This window comes from Paramormyrops kingsleyae, chromosome 16, assembly GCF_048594095.1.
Source record: "Paramormyrops kingsleyae isolate MSU_618 chromosome 16, PKINGS_0.4, whole genome shotgun sequence".
Taxonomy (NCBI): Eukaryota; Metazoa; Chordata; class Actinopteri; order Osteoglossiformes; family Mormyridae; genus Paramormyrops; species Paramormyrops kingsleyae.
In genome coordinates, this window is record NC_132812.1 from 28,527,615 (window position 1) to 28,547,259 (window position 19,645).

Sequence of the window (19,645 nt, forward strand, 5' to 3'; positions counted from 1 at the left end):
TTATACGTTGTCTTTGACTGCCTTAGACTCCATTTGGCCTGTTTCCATCCCACGCAATGCAGCCTTATTTTTGAAGCCTCTGTCACAAGGCGGTTGCCATATGATGGAAAAAGATGTGAGTCCTTCAAAGCTGGGCTCAGGTGTGTTTAAGAGAGACACAAAGGGCAACCATCTTAAAAAATACGTCTAAATCGGTAGCGAAGAAGCGATATACAAAGAATCTGAAATCTTATGCTAATTTTGCCATATTTAGGCCAATCAAAAATGGAACATGCCATAGCTTCTGTATAGATTACAATGGCCACTTTGTCTCCTGAATATCACACTGTGTGACAAACATACCCTTCTTTCACCTGCAGACCTCACTGTGTCGCCGGGCCACACACAGACGCGCACACGTGAGTGCTCTAGTATTACTGTGTAGGTTTGCACACATACGGGAACCTGTTGACCCTCTGCCCGATAAGCAGAAGCTATAACCTGTGACCAGCTGCAGGGACTCGACCTGGAGTACTGTAGCATCTGTGTTTAAGGGCTGGGCGCTACTTAAGACAGGGAACCGTCTGAGGACCAGTGAAGGCCTGCTAGAAGATCCTTTAGTCCATAAGGACAGGAGGAGCTCCATCAAGGACATGAATGAATGTATGTAAAAGTTAATATGTAATAAGACGTATGGGGGCCTTGTGGTGGACTGGCGGCCTGCCCAGGGTGGACCCTGCCTCTCGCCCAATGATGCTGGGATTGACTCCAGCTTCCCCGCGACCCAGATGGATAAAGCGGTATAGATAATGGATGGATGGATGGATGGAATGCGTATGGGCCGTTTCATACAGGCTTTTTTGCAAACCGACTGAAAACATCCCTTTTCTGGACTTTGGACTTTTCAGATTCAGAGTTGATCATCTAGCTCTCAAAGTGACATTGACGTCATCTGATCTACTCTTTGCCTGGGTCTTCAACTCTGCTTGATTGGTGGTTTCTTGAGAAGTCATTGGTCAGAAAGGTTAAGGAGATGGATTCCGAAGATGTTCAGTTCAGTAGTCGGGCTGTCCTGTGGCACCGCTGACCAAGGCCACAATCCCGAAGACTGAGCTGTATCCACCAATCAGCTAAACATAATGTGAGTATAAATCAGGGCAGGTCGTTTGTTATAGCACAGAACTTATGGCTGTAATGTTCTAAGAACAGCAGGCACCCTCGAGCGAAATGCATACACTGAATTGTTTTGCCAGTAAATATCCTGAACCGAAAGTGGATAAAAAGGACTTGCTTGTAACAACATAATGGAATGTGTGCCATACCAACAGATGCACTTACTCAGGTCGTGCCTCCTTCATTATTACCCACACCTACTCCATCTGTATCATATGTGAATGGTGATAAATTGTCGTCTCCTTTCCAGTTTAATTGGCTGTTGACACACAAACACCATGTGCTTCACTTATAAGCAAAATCTCCTCACAAAGTAACTTTGTGCACTATGATCTGTTTTTGTAGACTGATTGTGGCAGTTTTAACCTGAAATGCCATCCCTTAGTTCCTAAATATGACCTTTTTTTGAACGTGGATAAATATTTAAATATAACGTTTGGGTGTTAATTTTTAGACCCAGTATTTGGACCTAATTTATGTAAGTTGCAGATTGAAAGGTTCCCTCACATGCTACTGGAGGCCTGAGCTATGGCTTGAAACTATAAACTATTGAGAAGTCGGCCGTTTGGAAATTCTTTGAACTGGAAGCCTAAAGTAGGCAAACAGCCACCAACGATGCCTTTTAAATTGGCCCTCGGGGACAAATAAAGTTTTTTGAAATTGAAATTGAAATTGAACGATGTTTGCAACGCCATCCTTTCATGAGGAAGTAGCAACAAGGCGTCGTTTAATATGAGTCTAATTAGGCACTTGCAGATATACCCACATTAAAATCTACATCCGCTGGTTGGGCTCAAGTTCTAAAATGAATTTTGACGACCAGCTGAGAAATTTTGTTGCTTTGGTGAGCAATCATCTGTAACAGTGATCATTTTCAAGGATACATTCTGCCCCCTTGTGGCTCATTGTCATACCTTCAACATCCAGAAAGCTGAACCATTTTGCAGCTTTTGGCAACCGGCACTGTGCTCGTGACCATTTGAGCTGACTGTGTTCATTTCACTGACCGCGTTGCTGCACTCAGCAGATCTCGTCATTCTGACAATGGATCATAATTAGCACAACAGAAGGACTCTTACACGCAGGTTTCTGCCTGTGACCGGAGTCGTGAAAGCAGCTATACCTTCATCAGGTCATATTTGACTAGGGCTGACCTGAAAGGATGCAAAAAAGAGGCACCAAAGCAACGCAAATATGCACACAGTAAGTATTCTGACCGTAAAAAGCAAATGTCAACATGAAATGAGGCGAAATCCTGGACATTTCAGGCATTTTTAAGTCCCAAAAAAGAGGACAAGTCCAGGAAAAAGATGTATAGTCACCCTATGTTAAACCTATGTAAATTATACTAACAGAAATAAGCTTAAAGTGAGTCTGAATTAATCCAAAGTACAGAATAACTGATCTGTACGTCAAGCTGTCTATGATGGATATGGTGGGACAGCAGCTCCAACTGGACAAACCAGACCACTGTAGCCTTTCGACTTTCCCCACCAGTTTGAGGTTGAGTGTTTTACTTGGCCTGGCCAGTCCCTAATCGCCTTTTCAACCAGATTCTTCTATTATGTTGTATGTATGGTCTTAGATGGATTTCATAATATTTATGGATCAGGTGTCACTTGAAAGTTTGTGCTCCTTTAAGTAATAGTCTTGGAGTTTGTCAGTAGACTATGAACTACAGAGGTGTAAAGTTCAAAAAGTACAAATCCAGACCAAGATTTTGTTTCAATCAACCAGTCGAGTACTGTGACTGACTCTTTATACTCAACTGGTTTTTGAACCTGAACTTTCCACCTCTGAAACTACATTTTAATAAATAAATAAACATATATCAAAATGTTGAGCTCAGATTTAAGATTTTGCTGATGGTGATTTCTGGTGGAACGACGGTTTAGGTAAATGGGGCTTCTCCACTGCTCATAGGGTCCCTGGTTTCCACGGAAACCACCTTGAGGCAGCTGCGGCAGGACAGTGGATCCTGTTATGAATCCCACCTCCCCCTAAAATTGTTGTTAAATTTAATGTCAGGATGTTTTTCTTTTTTTTTTTTTTATGGTTTTGTAACAGGCAAAAAGGGTGACTTTCAAAGCGACTTTACTGTGGCTTTACATAAATGTTTATAAAAGGTCAGTAAGACTGGCATCAAATAGGCTCTTAATTACAGTGCTGATGCATTAAACAGGACCAATAATATATACAGGGTCCCTGTCAACATTTAGAACAGAAGGGAGTCGCTGTGGGTCTCCAGGGGTCTCAGATGCTCATCAGATGCCTGGAATCCAGGTCCCTCTAGAGGTTTACTGTCCCAGACTTATCAGCTAACGCCACCATTAGGGATGTATCAGATATCTCTGGCTGTCCTCGCCTCCGCCCATCCGTCTCACTAACCGGCAACTTGATTGGAATATTGGATATTAAAATGTAAATACCACTGCAGCGATTTTGAGAAATGCGTAAGTATGCAGAAGTGCATAGGTATGCCAATTACTGCACGGAGCTTTGGCAGAAAGTCTGCGAATGGACACAGCTGAGCAGAGAGTGAGACTCCCGAATACCAGTGCATACAAGGTATGGAAAAGGTACACTCAGAAAAAAACAGAATTACAGAGAAGGTTAAGGCGTCTTTGCATTGGGGGTTTAACACACTGCAATGCTGGTTTGCTCAAGATGGGGAAGACTGGTAGAGTGTAATAAACATCAGGTTTAAAAGAAAACAATCTTAACAGAATATCTCATTTCAGTTGTGTTTTCAAAGTTTTCCAACAGGGGAAGTTAATATCTTTTAGAATATTACAAATTTCTTTGTAAGACAAGTATGACTTTGCATTAGAAACATCCGTTCAATTTTGAGAAAAACAATAAAACGTTTTTTTTGAGCAGATACAGATAGAAGCTGTGCATTAAAACAGGCCAGACTGAAGGAAGGAAAACGCATCACATGCCTCTTTCTGAAACTGGAGTAAGAAAGTCGTTCCGTCGCAGGAGGGGCGAGAAAATTCCAACGTCTCAGATTTTGTAAGGAGGTACGCGTGTCGGGGCAGAGGAGGAAAATCGAGCCTCTGCTCTGACCGCAGGCCGCCCATTCCCCTCACAAAGTAAGACACAAGGACAGCTGTACACCGTAACAATCATTTACATATAAAAATAAAGACGGCTAAATAATACAGCATAAACTTTTCATAGCCTACATTAAAAATAGCGACCTTTCCACTTTACACTCATTATCCCATTTGGCCAGCAGTTCATCCTCATATCACCATACAGAACGAATGTGGGACATCGGAGTGGCCATTTGGAAGCTGATTACACCCCCTCCAGAAAAGTGAGACAGATCTGAACTTTGACATTCTGCAGACACAGAGGAATCAACTGTAATCAGGGTCCTACCCAGTGCAAAAAACACACCCTTCTTATTACATGCAGCAACTCTCTCAATCTGGGAATCTTAAATGCGAACAGAATCAAATGGCGAATGAAAATGGCCGAATCACTAGTAAATGCATGACTTGCTAAAATGAAAATACAACACTACAGCCTAATATGTGGAATAACTCAATGCACAGTAACATGTACGTAACTAAACACACCACGTCCGATATTCTGGGTATGAAGCTGGTGCCCAAGATCAGCACAGAGCAGCAGGTATCCCAGCCTGTCCCTCTGGGACTATCTGGACCAGGGGTCTCCAACTCCGGTCCTGGAGAGCTACTATCCAGTAGGTTTTCTATCCTTCCCGGCTTCTGATGAGCCACACCTGTTCTCAGGTAAATACCAGGAGCAGGTGTGGCTCATCAGAAGCCAAATAGGATACAAAACCTACTGGATAGTAGCTCTCCAGGACCGGAGTTGGAGACCCCTGGTCTGGACACTCTGGCAGGAAGCTGTGGACTGTCTAGGGGTCCACAAGGACTGGGCTGGGAAACAAGTTAGAAAGATGTTGAGTTAGAAAGATGTTGAATTCCCGTTTCTGCTCTAAATGACCAATTAAAATGACCCAAAAAATTTGCAAGGCAATGCTGCCACAGTGATCTTCATCAGGAGTAGCTGGATGCATGGATGTTTTAATCATGTAACAGACATAAAACTGAACCCGCATTCTTAGAAGTGTGCTGTGACAGTGCTGTGACAGTGCTATCCACCATGCTGCCCAACTCTCAACACATTTTAGTTATATCAAGTAAATTAAAATATGTACGGGTTATGACCTAGACATACAAAATAAACAAATACTAAAAAAAAATACAAAAATACACTACTGTGGAAAAATATGAACTGGGAACCTCAGCTCTATGTAATCATATCACAATAAAAATGAATGATAAAATACAGCACTCATGAATGAACACAATGTATCCTGCCCCCCCCCCCAAAAGCCCCCACACTGCACATTGGAGATGCACAGAAATGCTTCAGGCCAGAAAACAAAGGCAATTTATACTTTAACATCACTCAATGAAGAAACCATGAAGATCAAAAGGGTCGATTTTTTTTTTCTTCTACGGGGGCACGTTTTCAATAAGAATTATCTGAGATGAGCGATGATTTGTGGGCATTGCTGATTCTGGTACAGGAAACCAGTTTACAGACCTCAGGTCGGCACCTCCTGGGCGTCTGCTGTGATTCTATGGATTCAAAAGCCGCGGGCGGGGGGGAGGGGAGATGGGGCACTGAGTCTATCGATCCCATGTGAGGTTCCTTTCTGGCTTGTAATGCTACGGTTTGATTGACAGAACCTGGGCAACATCCTGCGACGAATGTGCCAGACTGAAGAAGGAGCAGGCATAGAAATAGACTATAAGCAGATTCCTCATGCTCTTCCTGACTGTCCTTGTCAGTCTTCATGGGGCCCTGCGACTAGGTTTAACCTGATTGGGACAAAATGCCAGTATTCAGATACCTACAAGCCCCAACTGCTGTCATTATCGTAACTTTGTTTTTGATCTGCATGCTTACCAGCTATTTAAAAAAATACTTAAATGGTAAAATGGGAAACAGGCCGAAATTTCAGTACAAATATCTGTAGCAATCTGCAGAACACCTTCCCAACAACAGCGTCCGAGCGGCCGGCTCTGACACACAGCCAGCAGACAGAAGTACGGCTGTCCTTCCCCGGGGGCCGCTGTGGTGTCCCGCTCTGACAGTCTGCCTGAGTACACGCACCAGCCAACTGTACATGGGGGAGCGCAGGGGTACAGACTCCTCCCCAGGGAAAAGCTCTGCACGTCTGCACCGCTGCCAGCCACTATCCCGCTCAGCGACGACTGCGGGTGCTCACTCGAGATTCAAGGTGCCCCTTTGAAGGTTGCGATCCACAAAAGCAGAAAGAGACGAAGGAGCTTAGAGTTACAGTTACTTCCTATGGTTGGCCTCTTGCATCGGGGGCTCATAGCTTTAAAAACATAGAAAATAAACAAATGTTCATGCCCAGGGGGGGCTAAGTCTCTGGAGCGGCGGGACGAGGACTACTCTGACTTATGGCAGTACAGGTCTTTAAGCGCTTTCAGCTCCTCGATGAGGGTCTTGTTCTGGTTCTCCAACACCGCCACGCGGTTCTCCAGGCATTTGACGTACTCCTTCTTCTTCCTGCGGCATTCCCGGGCAGCCTCCCTGCGACACGGTCGGAAAGGGGCATTAACGTCGGCCTTCTCCAACAGGGCAGGTCAGACTGACCACACAGTTAGAACATTCTTATGGATGAGCGATGGGCGAATGCACTGCTTAACTTCTCAGTAAAAGTGATTCTTGTTTTATTTAAGTTCTTATCCTTAATACACCTTCCCCATGACACTGAGATCAGTATGTCGGTCGATCTACACCAGGTTCTCCAAACTTTTTACAATTCATCTGCAAAGTACCAGAACACATCATTCCTTAAACTCTCACTGTACAGTGGCGAATCCTGTGGATGTCAGAGAGCCAGGATTATTTTCTACTTTTGTACTCCCATGATTAACTTCTATATTGAATAATACAGATGTTGGCATGGCAGAAGGGGGAAAGGACATACATGGGCCCTTTGTTTTTTTAGAAATACACCACAGGAATTTGCTCAGCTTTGGATGTCAGACAAACAGCCAGGGCTTATTTTCAAACAGGAAGCACTGAGATGCTTATTAAAATGCTCAGTGTAAATATATGCGTAAATGTGTGAGAGTCATACAGATGGAGAAAGGCGTAAGAAACATGAACACGGACCAGCAGAGAATCACGGAGGGATAAATTTGACTGGCCGACTGTAAACAAGCATCAGTCTGTAGGTCTTAATGGTGTCACTGCCTTACCTGTTCTTCATGAGACGCACTTCCCTCTTGCGAGTTGCCTCTTCAGCGCCACCCTGGGCGGGGATGGCGGGAGAGGTGGCCATGACCACCCCGGGAGCTATGGTGTTGGTGGGGGCCGTGCGGATCTGATAGGCCTGGACGTCCCCGGAGGCAGCTGCCATAGCAGACGCAGGAGGTCCATTTAGAGACGAAAGACAAGCTCATTCAATCCGTTTCAGTTTAACACATATATACAGAGGGACCCCTGTATGGGCAATCTCTGTTACCCGCGCTCTGAAAATAAAACTGAGAATTCCATAAACAAATGGTTCGTAAGTTTCAAACCGCGCGCCAAGCGAGGACAGGCTGTAACACGGTGAAATCGGCCAGGATGTGCTCATCACGACTTCTCCCTTTCTCACCATTCCCACACTTCCCTGCAAAACTCTCATCCAGACTGCCTCTCGTGTTTTCGATGCTCGCATTTGTTGCTGCGTAATCGCAGTGCATATGAAGCTCTGCTGTCCCTTGACACGATATTTTTTCATCCCTCTATTGTCCTTCAGAATTAAGCTTTAATTCGAGAGTACAGTACTGTACAGCGCTATATAATAATGTACAATGTACTTTATTACCACTGTATTTAATGTTGGTAATGTCTTACTGTGTGTAACTTATCAATTAATCTTTGAACTTATGTATGAACATGAAAATCAGGTTATATGTGGGGGCTGCGGCAGGTTCGCTATTATCTGCAGTCTTGGATTGTATCCCCTGGGGATACGGGGGACTACTGTATATGAATGCACCCACATTAATATAAATTTAACAAAGGTGCAAAACCAACATCTAAGAACAAGCCCCCCGGTTCTGCAGTTTAATCTGTAGATATTTGAGGACCTGGGCATGTAGCGTACGGGCATGTAGCGTACGGGCATGTAGCGTACGGGCATGTAGAGTGCGGGCATGTAGAGTACGGGCATGCAGGGTACGGGCATGTAGAGTACGGGCATGTAGCGTACGGGCATGTAGAGTACGGGCATGCATAGTACGGGCATGTAGAGTGCGGGCATGTAGCGTACGGGCATGTAGAGTACGGGCATGCAGAGTACGGGCATGTAGAGTACGGGCATGCATAGTACGGGCATGTAGAGTGCGGGCATGTAGAGTACGGGCATGTAGCGTACGGGCATGTAGAGTACGGGCATGTAGCGTACGGGCATGTAGAGTGCGGGCATGTAGAGTGCGGGCATGTAGAGTGCGGGCATGTAGAGTGCGGGCATGTAGAGTACGGGCATGTAGAGTACGGGCATGTAGAGTGCGGGCATGTAGAGTGCGGGCATGTAGAGTGCGGGCATGTAGAGTACGGGCATGCAGAGTACGGGCATGTAGAGTGCGGGCATGTAGTGTACGGGCATGCAGAGTACGGGCATGTAGCGTACGGGCATGTAGAGTACGGGCATGTAGAGTACGGGCATGTAGCGTACGGGCATGTAGCGTACGGGCATGTAGAGTACGGGCATGCAGAGTACGGGCATGTAGCGTACGGGCATGTAGCGTACGGGCATGTAGAGTGCGGGCATGTAGAGTACGGGCATGCAGGGTACGGGCATGTAGAGTACGGGCATGTAGCGTACGGGCATGTAGAGTACGGGCATGCAGAGTACGGGCATGTAGGGTACGGGCATGTAGAGTACGGGCATGTAGAGTACGGGCATGTAGGGTACACCCTCTCCACCAACACTCACCCTGAACCACCACCTGGTTGCTGGGCACCAGGATCTGCTGGCCATCTGTGGTCTGTGCGTATTGCAGGATGGTGGTTCCCGGCTGGGCGGCGGCCGCGTTGGTCATGGTCAGGGTCTGCAGGCCCTGCACGCCGTCTGTGCCATTGTTAGCCAGCTGGATGGCGCCGCCCTGCGTGATGGCGACTGTGACAAAATAGGCACGATGTGAGCCGGCAGCGGGAAGATGGTCAGGAGGGTAAGTACAGCACTGGACCGTCAGACGCAGCAGGCCCACGCTGCCCTAAGCGTGTCAATGGGGGCGAGCTGGGCACGTACTGTACTGCCCGCTACTGGTCTGGTAGATGGGCGTCGGCACGGTGACCGTGGTGATGGCAGGTGCCGAATCTTCCTCCAACCTCTCCTCCTCTATCCGCGGGACCCCCGGTGCGTCGGATGACAGGTCGTTGAGGATCTTTCTGTGGGAGGGCAAGCGCACCAGAACTGGTTACCATGGCAACAGAGCAGTGCCAGGGATTTCCAACTGCAGATATCTCATACAGACACCAACCTCAACGCTGCCCCCTACTGGTGCATCAGTGCAACTGCTAACATGGTTTTTCCAGGTAACCACCCATCCAAGAAGAAACCGAGCTCAAACATGATGGTATCGCACTAGACAGCAGCTTGTTATACACTCAGATATGACCTTGAGAATAAGAGAGGCTGGGGCGGGGGGGGGGGGGGGGTTGTACCTATAAGAGGGGCGTCTGGACAGGATCTCCCTGCGCTTCTGTGAGTCTGTCACACTATCCACCGACTCCTGGGAGTCCTCGCTCTCCGCAATGGTGGAGATCTGAAAGCCAGGCAAAATACCACCGCTGCTGAATTCACAAGGACATCACTGTCATGAACACAGGAGGACTGCAGCGTACGAAGAAATACATGCACTAAAATGCACCTTAAAATGCATCATCCATCATGCATTACATCATCAGTGAGCACAGACAGTTATAGACCCTGGTTTTTTCTATCAGCCCGCTTGAAACATTCTTCTAAAATCATTTAGTCCTGTACTTTCATACACATTTTGCACCCCAGGCTGGGTAAACTTTATCGTAAAACACTGCATCGCTCAGCAGATTTAATTGCGGGGGACCAAACTTAATGCTGAGTTTGAGTGCCATCTAATATTTCTTCAGAGGGCTGAAACCCCCAAAGGTCAATTCCTAGAATCGCCCCTGACAGTGAGCGTGGGACATTACCCAGGAAGCACTGGGCACAAGGCCAGGGACACCCAGGAAGGGACGCCAGGTCCAAATTTTATATTTAAGTATAAAATAGGAAATAAAGCGCAAAAAAATTATACAACACAATTCCTTATAGCTGGAACAGTCAGGACGCACTCACCTGCACAGCCTGCACCTGGGGCGACTGGATGACGGACGGCTGGGCGGCCTGAATGACCCCGTGCACCTGGACCGTCTGCCCATTCGGCAGCTGCACCAGGGTGACCGTGGGGCCACTGGCCGTCCCATGACCAGCTGCCATGGACACCTGTCCAGGCAGAGGGACAGTCACATGCACAGCTGAAGGCCAGCAGGGGGCGAATCCAGCCGTCTCATGGCCAGAAACGGCGGCTCCGAGCCCAATTCCCAGGTGCATTACAAGAGCCACTCAGAACCCACTTAGTTATTTATTATGAACTAGAGCATATAAGAAGTTAAAGGTTTCAAACTGCTCATCTGCAGTGACGACCCACGCTGCCCCGCTTTTGGACTTTTCCATGGCTGTCCTGCTGCAAGCCCCGCCCCCCCTTCCTGAGATCCAGTACAGCCAGCAGGGCAGCGAGGGCGGTGTCTGCCTGCCAGGGCTTACCTGTGCCAGTGTGGCGATCTGGGCCTGGGCAATCTGCTGGCTCTCTGTCTCAGACACTGGAGCGTCGCCACCCTGCTGAGTGTCTGTGGCCGATTCCATGGTCATTTAGTTAGCTGAGGATATAGAGGGGAGAAGCTGCGGAAGATGCTCAGCAGAGAGCAAACTGATGCCGCAGAAACAAACACGGCAACGGGGGGCCAAATACGCCAAGAAACGGTACCAGTCCTTGATGGGAGCAGCATTCAAACACCAACAAGAACATACTAAATAACCTATTAACCGCACTTCAGTTATTTTGCACTAGGCTGGAATAATGAGCCTTCATTCACAAGCAAGAGAAAAATAAACAAAAATAAAGCTCGAATATACGTGAATAGCAGTGACGTCCTGACCCAATATCAGAGATCGGAATCGATCCAGGTATTGTTCACTCGATCGGTATCGGCTATCAAAGCCCGATCTTTTTAAACTCCCCAGCCTGCCCAATTTACGTCAGTTGTGCAGATTGTAAGGCTCCATCACATGCTGCATTAAACTTGAGGCGCACAACTTCAAACTACTGTCGAGAAGCAAGCTGTATGAAAATTTGTGAATTTGGAAACTGTAAGTAAACCGACAGCTACCTGCAATGCCATCGTTTTGAACGGAGGCAGCAGAAGGACGTTGTTTAATACAACGAATCTAATTAGAACTTGCTGAAATATCATAAGGAAGAATACCGGGAAATCAGGAGGCTCACTCAGATGAGGAATTTACCACAGCCTATTGTATGTGTTCACTGTGAGCAGCTGGGGGAGTAAGGAGTGCCACGCCATTTTGCTTTGATTAAGTTTTCTCACTCTTTTGAAGCCTGTCAGGGAGATAATAAAAGTACACAAGCTTTACTTTTCTTTTTGTTTGGGTTAGATAAAGGAGTAACTTATTTTTTCCTAGTTAGATGTGTTTTATTTTGGCCTGGTTGGCTCCTGAAGTTGTCCCATTTGCTAATAAAATCACAAGCACAAAGTTGTGGTCTCGCTCCACTTTTTGCTGTGCCTGACTTTAGACCAGGACGTAACATTACATATATTTAAATATTTATTAAAAGATTGGATCGAGACTCTGAATCAACATATGCAAATATTGAATAGGCCGGAGAAACAAAAAAGTGGATCAGGACAACCCTCTTGAAAATTTTATTTTTAAAAAATAAAATCCCACAAACGGATAAGTCCATTAAGGAGCTGATAACAAGTCTTTCTGTCATGAATAAATGTTCCACAGCCGTGGGAGGATGCCATGGCTGTACGGCACACCGCAAAGATTCTTCTTCACACAGAGCCACTTCTAGACCCTAGATGTTCACCAGGGCCAGGTCCACCACCTGAACACCATCTGTTACCAGAAGGCTCATGTCCCAGAGGTCTGGTCTGTTATAAACATGTTCAGTGCTGTGACCCAGCACTGCTCAGAGTGTAACATAGCTGAGCCAGCTCACTTATCTAATCATAGCCAGAAGAGTCAGAAATATCTCAAAGCACTTCCCGTCACTGCTTACTTTAGCAGGGGCTGGTGTGCCAGTACAACCATGAGACCAGTAATCATCTGAAAATGACCCCTCAGTTACAGGAATCAGAGCCTCCCTTAACATTGACAAGAATTTGTAGGACAATTCATTTTTGACTTGTTTTGTTTCTTGGAACTACCTAAGGAGAAAGTCAAAATTCAGAGCTGAAATTTGCCTGCAGTGTGCTGTGACATGGTTGGACATCAAATTACTTTTCATGAATAGACTCTGCATGGACCAGCTGCCGCTTGTCCTTGGAAAATTATTAACAATGTGCACCAGAAAGTTTGTACAGTGTAATGTCACGTCTACGTGATTCACAGCTTGGTGACATTTACTGAGCCTTCACATTATTAAACGGCAAGAATTACAGACTGTATTCAAGTTCTACAGCAGGAGGCATGTTAATGGATTTAAAGAACACTTGCTCACATTGTCACCATTTCAAACAAGGGGCAAGTTACCATTGATGCATGTTAGTGTAACTCTAACCCTATTCTCTTCATTTCAGAAGAAGGTTCTTGCTTAGTGAGTTTCCAACTACAGAATGTATAGCTATTATCTGTGCTTGAGCCAAATTCACATTAGGGAACAGGAAGTACTTAAAAGGAAAAGATCTGACTGCAGTTTTTCCCCCAGAGTGAAGGTGACTCCCACAAAGGTGCATGTATACTGAATGCATACAAACATGTTGACGGTGCATGTGAACATGAACACGCTGTTCTGGTTTTGTAAGAAGTGACCCATTTCCACAACAGAACTGTAAACTTGCATAGGTGCGTCTGCACACTCACATACACACAGCACTGATTTGCTGGTATGGACAGGGTAAGTGCAGATTCACACACACATACAACATGGACTCAGAAAATAGGCTTTAAACACATCTTTATGCTGTTGAGTTTAATAAAAAAAAATTTAAAAAAAACTCCATCTATTGCCATGGAGACCGGCTGCTTCCAACTTTGGAAGGAAGGTGTGCCGATTTGGCACCAATCCTCTACAGCAATGCTGAACCTGAGTCAGTCCCCACAGGCCTCGTCCTGCCCTCTGCGTTCCTCACTTGCAAAGCCAGACCTCAAGCTGCTCTGTGTCATTACACCTGATCTCCAGGCCAAGGTGGCAGACCCAGAAGACACTTTTATCCAGTATCTGCACTTGTAGGGGACACACTGATGGCCAGAGGTGCACTGCAGTAGCACAGACCCACAGATCAGGGACACCAAGTTTATTTCCGTGGAAAATAACGGCAGAGTAGCATCCATGAGACTGTGCCAGGCAGATTCATGGTGGAGGTGGCAGGTTCTGGGTCCTGCAGATTGCCGCAATACAGCGACACCACAAGCCTATTTATGTTTCAGAAACAACGCTTCACTGAATCCCATCCTCAAATGTGCAAGATTCCTTATGAATACTACCACTAAATATACAAATACATTTGTTATATTTTCTGCATTAAAGTCAATGTTACCTGGAATATAAAATGCATAGAGTCGTGATTATACATCTATCTAAATCAGTCCAGCCGAAGTACTTTAAAATTTAATAACTATACTCAGTGCTTCGTGCTGCTTTCACCTCACGCCATACACCATGTGCCCATTTGTTAAAACGCGTGGGACACCTACAGACATCCCAGAAACCGCCTTTTACCGCCGCCAATGAAGGACAGAGGAATGGGCCGTGCGGAGCCCCGCGGACGCGGCCACGCCGGAATGGGCGCGCTTGAGGGCGGACCGAGCAGCCATGCAGCCGCGCCGGACAGAATAAGTCACGGTACGTGAGCAAGCCGCCGGAGAAACGCTCACCCCCGGAGACCTCCCCATGGGAGCGCTCTCCGCGGCTGCCGACCCGCTCCCTGTCCGTCCGCCCGCCATTCCACTCCCTTCCCTTCCCTTTACCGCTGCCCGGGCGCCGGCCGCTCATCCGACCTTCCATTTTCTTCCCTTCCCTCGCTTTCCCTACCCACGCTGCCTGGCTCCTCCGGACCCCCGGGCGCCCTTCCCACTCCCGCGAACCCGGCCGTACGCAGCCCAACGCCGCCATGATCTCTTTGTTTCGTCCAAACCGATAGCAGCATTGCGCCTTTTTCGAGACAGACCCACTGCCTATTACCCCCCGACCGCCTCTCCTCTCTTACCGATACAGTCTCCCTCCGTCACTCTCGGGCCCTCGGAGCTCCACTTTTATTCAGGCCGACACGTAAGAGGCCGCGTCAGGCAACACCTCCGTCGCGTCACCGAGAACAACAACGCGGAGAGCTAGGGAAGGGAACATCAGCTCAGGCGGCTCTGCCGGGAATCGCCGAGGCGGGAACGGAACATTACGAAATCTTGACGGAGAAGGACGAACTCCAACGAAGGGCGGCGGAAATTGACGGTACTGAACTGCTGATGGTGCTCTCCGCGCCAGTAGGAGGCAGCATTATCTGTCGAATTGCCATGTATGTTGGAAGAAGAAGAAAAAGGCACATAAAGACGACAACGACGATGGGTGTCGTACACTTACATGAAACCTTATAGGGACCATCAAAATATATGTTAAATATGAAATGCATGGTGTATTAAATATTTGAATTTAAGTCAATTTAGTAGCGTTTTTAAGTGTGAGGTAGGTATTTTGTTGGAAGCTGTACGAGGATTTGCTTGGTATGGTGATAATGGAGTGGCAGTTCTGCTTTGTCTGTATACGGCCGTATACAGCGTAACCTTTGTTTAAATCTGATAAACAGCGGAGAGGCTGCAGAATGCATTTTACGCTTTCACTTTACGCGATGCATTGGGTTGACTGAGGATTTGTGTGGGTGACAAATGAGTGCAGGTGACAAAGTATTTATATGATATAAAATATAAAAAATATTTAGACAACGTACAAGGATTATATTGCTTGCTTCCTTCAGCCTGTACTGCTCACAAGACAAAAATGACATCAATAAATTACACTGATAAGCTGAAACTTGTTGCAGGTGAATAATTCCCCGGAATAGTTCTGGTTATGTATAACATTGCTAAAAGGTACAAAATATAATAATGTGCATATTGTCACCTTTAGCTATTAATATGCATATTAACACATTCAGCTAATGAACAAAATGAGGGTGAGGATCTGTGTTTTAGACCAGACTGCATTGCACCCGTCTGTGCATTGGTTTCAGTTGCTAGTGACACGCAGCCCTAAGCCAGTCAGTTGTATTGCAATTACAGATCAAGAGATAGATTAGTGAAGGTCAGCTCACTGAAAACGGGACTCAGTGGTTAGGTAACAGTGCACCTGCCTTTGCAGGCAGGGGTCTACTGAGCAGTGGTATGTAAGTATTTACATGTTGGCTTTAATGACCCAGCTTTATGGGCATTAGTGGTCGCGCTGTAGTTAGATGAGTGCAAAAACAGTGTAAAATCCTTGCCTTGGCTGTTCTTGTCTCCAGAGCTCAACCCAGTCAAACATTCTGAAGCTGCACACAGGAGAAGTGAAGAGGGGTATTGCATCTCCTCGGTATAGTTCCGGGCACTTCTAGAATCCGTACTGAGGTACATTGATACTGTTCTAACCCCAATAGTCTATCACTGGTGTTCCGTCAAAAGCTAGTAGCTATTAGTATCTAGGAAACTTGAAAAACAATCAATCCTTTAACACTACTGGGGGCAAGGTGAAGGATTTACTGCCATGAAATGTGAGAAATACCACTTGCTGATTGTAATGTTTTACCTTGTTGTCGTGCCCGATGTAGACAAAATCCCCTATGTGTCAGCAATGTTATTTACATTCTGTCCAGAAGGGGGCAGCATCTCATTGCTATTAAGTGCAAGGTGATTGAAGAATCAGACATGCGGTGTATTTGTGGGATTTAGGAAGCTATCGTTTTATATATATATATTTCTCCAGACGCCAGTCACGTATTTTATTTATTTTATCATGTTTTACAGTCACAGGCCATAAAGCTGCCTGTTATTGTGACATGAACCCCAGAGTCTCACCAACTGTCCCTGTAAAGTTTATGGGGAGCTAAGGATGTGTAACTGCAAATAATTGAGAGCAATATCCAAGATTAACCATATCGGGGAATGTGTGCACACACACCCTGACAGGCTTAATCTCACCACATTACTCAAGACCTGCGTTAGGCCTCATCTTAGATTATCATCCTTACGCCGGTTACTCGTGGTGTTGAGTTTATTTCCGTTATTAGCAGACTCATGACCCCAGACATGGCTTTTCAGTGTGCATGTGCATGTTTTCTTAAAGCAGTCTGGGTTTGTGTGAGCGTTTTTGTAGTTATTGCATTGTGGGGACCAGATTGGGTAGGGGTTAATGTTGTAATAGTTGGGATTAGGGTTATGCCCATAGAAATGAATGGGGAGTTCCCATAAAGATATGAATATGTGGATTCTCTCTCTCTTTCTCTCTTTCTGTGTGTGTGTGCGTGCGTGGTGTGTGTCCGTGTGTTTACGTGGTGTGTGTGTGTGTGTGGTGTGTATCTGTGTCTTTGCATGGTGTGTGTGGTGTGTGTGTCTGTGTTTGTGTGGTGTGGTGTGTGTGTGTGCGTGGTGTGTGTGTGTATTGCTGACCTTGAAGAGGAGGGCACAGTCTCAGTCTCAGAGACGTGACCTGCACCCCCACTTCCTCGAGCTCTCGCACTCACAGTGCCAGCCAGCAGCCCTCCTTCCCCCTGCGGTCCCCTTCTGGCTGCCCTTATCCCGCAGTACTGAATCACACCGGAGGGATTTCCTACAGCTCCAGCTCTCAACGAGCCCAGAGAAATGACAAGGTACCTTCCTGAGGCTTGGTGCCTTTTCACGACATAATGAGGATCAGAGCTTCTGCAGCAAGGTACCACTGTTCCCCATAAGTAAAATAAATACTCTTTTTACAGTAGCACTACCTTCATTTCTTAAACAAGCAGTGTTTTCACTGTTTTACTATTTATCGTAAAACTTTTATTTTATTTGCTCATTGATTTATGATGACCCTCCCTTACTATCTCTGTCTGTAGATGTATTTTTTTTTTTTGGTTATAGATTTCATGGAATTCTTATCCTTAGCAATTCTAAGAACATACCACAAGAGCTTGAGCTAGCTAGACCGCCTGGTGGACCTGCCGTGTTCTAACTGCAAGAATACAGTGTGTAAGTTGTAGTAGGGCACTGGGGGCGCGGCGCCTCACAATTCTGATTAGCACATAGCTGGCGCGGGCACACGGGCTGCCAGTGCAAGCGCAGTGTGCCATGCTGCCGCAAACCTCTTTGTGGGGTAAGCAGAAAGCAGGTCTGCCATATTTCCTCTGCCCTGGCATATTTACTCACTCGATGACCTGTTCACTGTTTGACTTGGCAGGAGTCCCCCCTCTTTTTCTAGCCTGAATTGTTTGTCTGGGTCATGCGACGACACCAAAAGACACATGCACCTTAATCAAATCCCACGCACGCCGTAAAAATAGAACAAGTTAAATCGGCTGGAGAGGACGCATGCTTACAGTAAGCGAAGTCGCACACTAAGTAATATGACCCGCTCTGCAATTTTTACGTTTAATTTCTGTGACACTGTTACTATGGAGTAACGCGCAAAATACACATAGCCCCTGACATGCAAAAATAGAATGAAATCAAAAGGAAAAACGAGTCATGCTTAGTCTGAGCCAAACCTCAGAATAAATAAAATGTCCACCAGGGACCCTTCAGATGGGATCTGAACCTGAGTAACTTCTATAAAATATAAAAATTGGCACCTAAAGGTCTTACGACCTCAAAGTATTGTCTTATGTGTTATTTTGAGGGCATTTGTCAATATTCTTTATTGAACATGGAGGTAATATTCATGATGAAAACAAACAAAAATGTGTTTATCGAAAGTATGTTTAGCAATGAAATTCACGCACAATACTGCTTAACCCCAGGTAGGCAGAAAATATTTTTGGGATGGGGCATTTTAGGGCAGACAGGACTGCTAGATCGATGCTTTTGCACTTTATAGCGGAGTACCACTCTCTGGCAAATCCAGCAGCTGAGACTGCATTGAGTTTTGAATCTGTACGGATGCCCAGTAGTCTGTATAAAAACACTAGTTTAAAACCAGTGAGGAGAGGTCCCAGTTGTATGTTGCTTTGGACAGAAGCATCTGTCAAATAAATAAATGTAAACATAAAGATTCTGCAGTTAATGATGGTCTGCTTTGTACGTTCATGTTAGAACTTGTAAATAGGAACAAAAGTGACAGGATTAATGCGGGGACACTAAGATGCTGGCACCACGTGGATATGACTGTAATGGAACCTTGGTGGAGAGCAGATGTAGAATTTGCCACAACAATTAGACTTTAATGAGCATTGGTCAGCCTGACATATTCACAGTAATTGGATATTTAAAATCCCATTTCTGCTCCGTGCGGAACGTAAAGGAATACCTTAGAGTCAACAATAAGCATAGAAGATAACTGACCTTCAAGGACGATCGCAGGAGTTTCCTGGAAAATTCTATTTAGTATGAAATATAGTGAAAAGAGGAAGATGTCATGGAAATGAAATAATTAGTTGAGCTTTTTCCATATTGCAACGAACGTTACTTATGATCACATTTCTGATAATCCTTCAAGGACAGAAGGACTAATTACAATTCACGATCTAGTCGACTATGGATTAAACAATGAAAGGGCCACTCTACTGAAAAATCACCATTTTCCTCAGAAGGAAACTCTTAATTATGGATTAAGCAACGAAAGGAGCACTCTACTGAAAAATCATGTGAACATTTTGAATCACAGTGCACTCCTTGTTCCTTTTTAAATTTCTGTTTTAAAAATGTTGCACATGCAAAATGCTGTGGGTGTCTGATCTGCAGAAGATTAGCTGGAGATTTCTAGAATTTGTTTCACATTTCCATGTGTCTGGACACCAGCTGCTGGGACAGTAGCACATCCTATCTGCTGCACATAGCCAATGAACCCAAGGAGCCAAGAATGATTTTCTGCATGTAAAAACCAGTTTGTCTATTGAGTCCTGAAGTTTGTCTTCTTTCCACAAATGTCTTTTCTTCAAACAATGGCAGTGGAGGAGCTTGGATTTGAATGTTATTCCAGGAAGCTGCGATGAGGCA

The 19,645-nt window shown here is 45.8% G+C and overlaps 1 protein-coding gene and 1 long non-coding RNA gene across 2 annotated transcripts; one reads left to right on the top strand and one right to left on the bottom strand.

Annotated features, from left to right (window-relative positions):
* Positions 1-5,197: 5,197 nt before the first annotated feature.
* On the bottom strand, positions 5,198-14,855 carry LOC111852787 (cyclic AMP-responsive element-binding protein 1-like). The gene is made up of 8 exons (XM_023829035.2): positions 14,701-14,855; positions 11,015-11,127; positions 10,547-10,693; positions 9,892-9,992; positions 9,476-9,615; positions 9,161-9,343; positions 7,434-7,587; positions 5,198-6,759 (listed from the first exon to the last, which is right to left on the bottom strand). Exons 2-8 carry the CDS (start codon positions 11,117-11,119, stop codon positions 6,615-6,617), a joined length of 975 nt encoding a protein of 324 aa, XP_023684803.1. The 5' UTR covers positions 11,120-11,127; positions 14,701-14,855; the 3' UTR covers positions 5,198-6,614.
* A 98-nt stretch (positions 14,856-14,953) lies between these two features.
* Positions 14,954-17,432, top strand: LOC111852789 (uncharacterized). Its single transcript, XR_002840318.2, has 3 exons — positions 14,954-15,170; positions 15,985-16,087; positions 17,133-17,432. It is a non-coding gene; the product is annotated as an uncharacterized lncRNA (long non-coding RNA).
* The last annotated feature ends 2,213 nt before the right edge of the window (positions 17,433-19,645 follow it).

Excerpts from the sequence above, each read along its gene's own strand:
- LOC111852787 (XM_023829035.2), bottom strand. The coding sequence starts at position 11,119 with ATGACCATGGAATCGGCCACAGACACTCAGCAGGGTGGCGACGCTCCA. Across the intron at positions 9,993-10,546 it reads CCCAGGTGCAGGCTGTGCAG|ATCTCCACCATTGCGGAGAG; the intron begins GTGAGTGCGTCC and ends CCTGGCTTTCAG. Across the intron at positions 7,588-9,160 it reads CAACCAGGTGGTGGTTCAGG|CTGCCTCCGGGGACGTCCAG; the intron begins GTGAGTGTTGGT and ends CTGCTATGGCAG.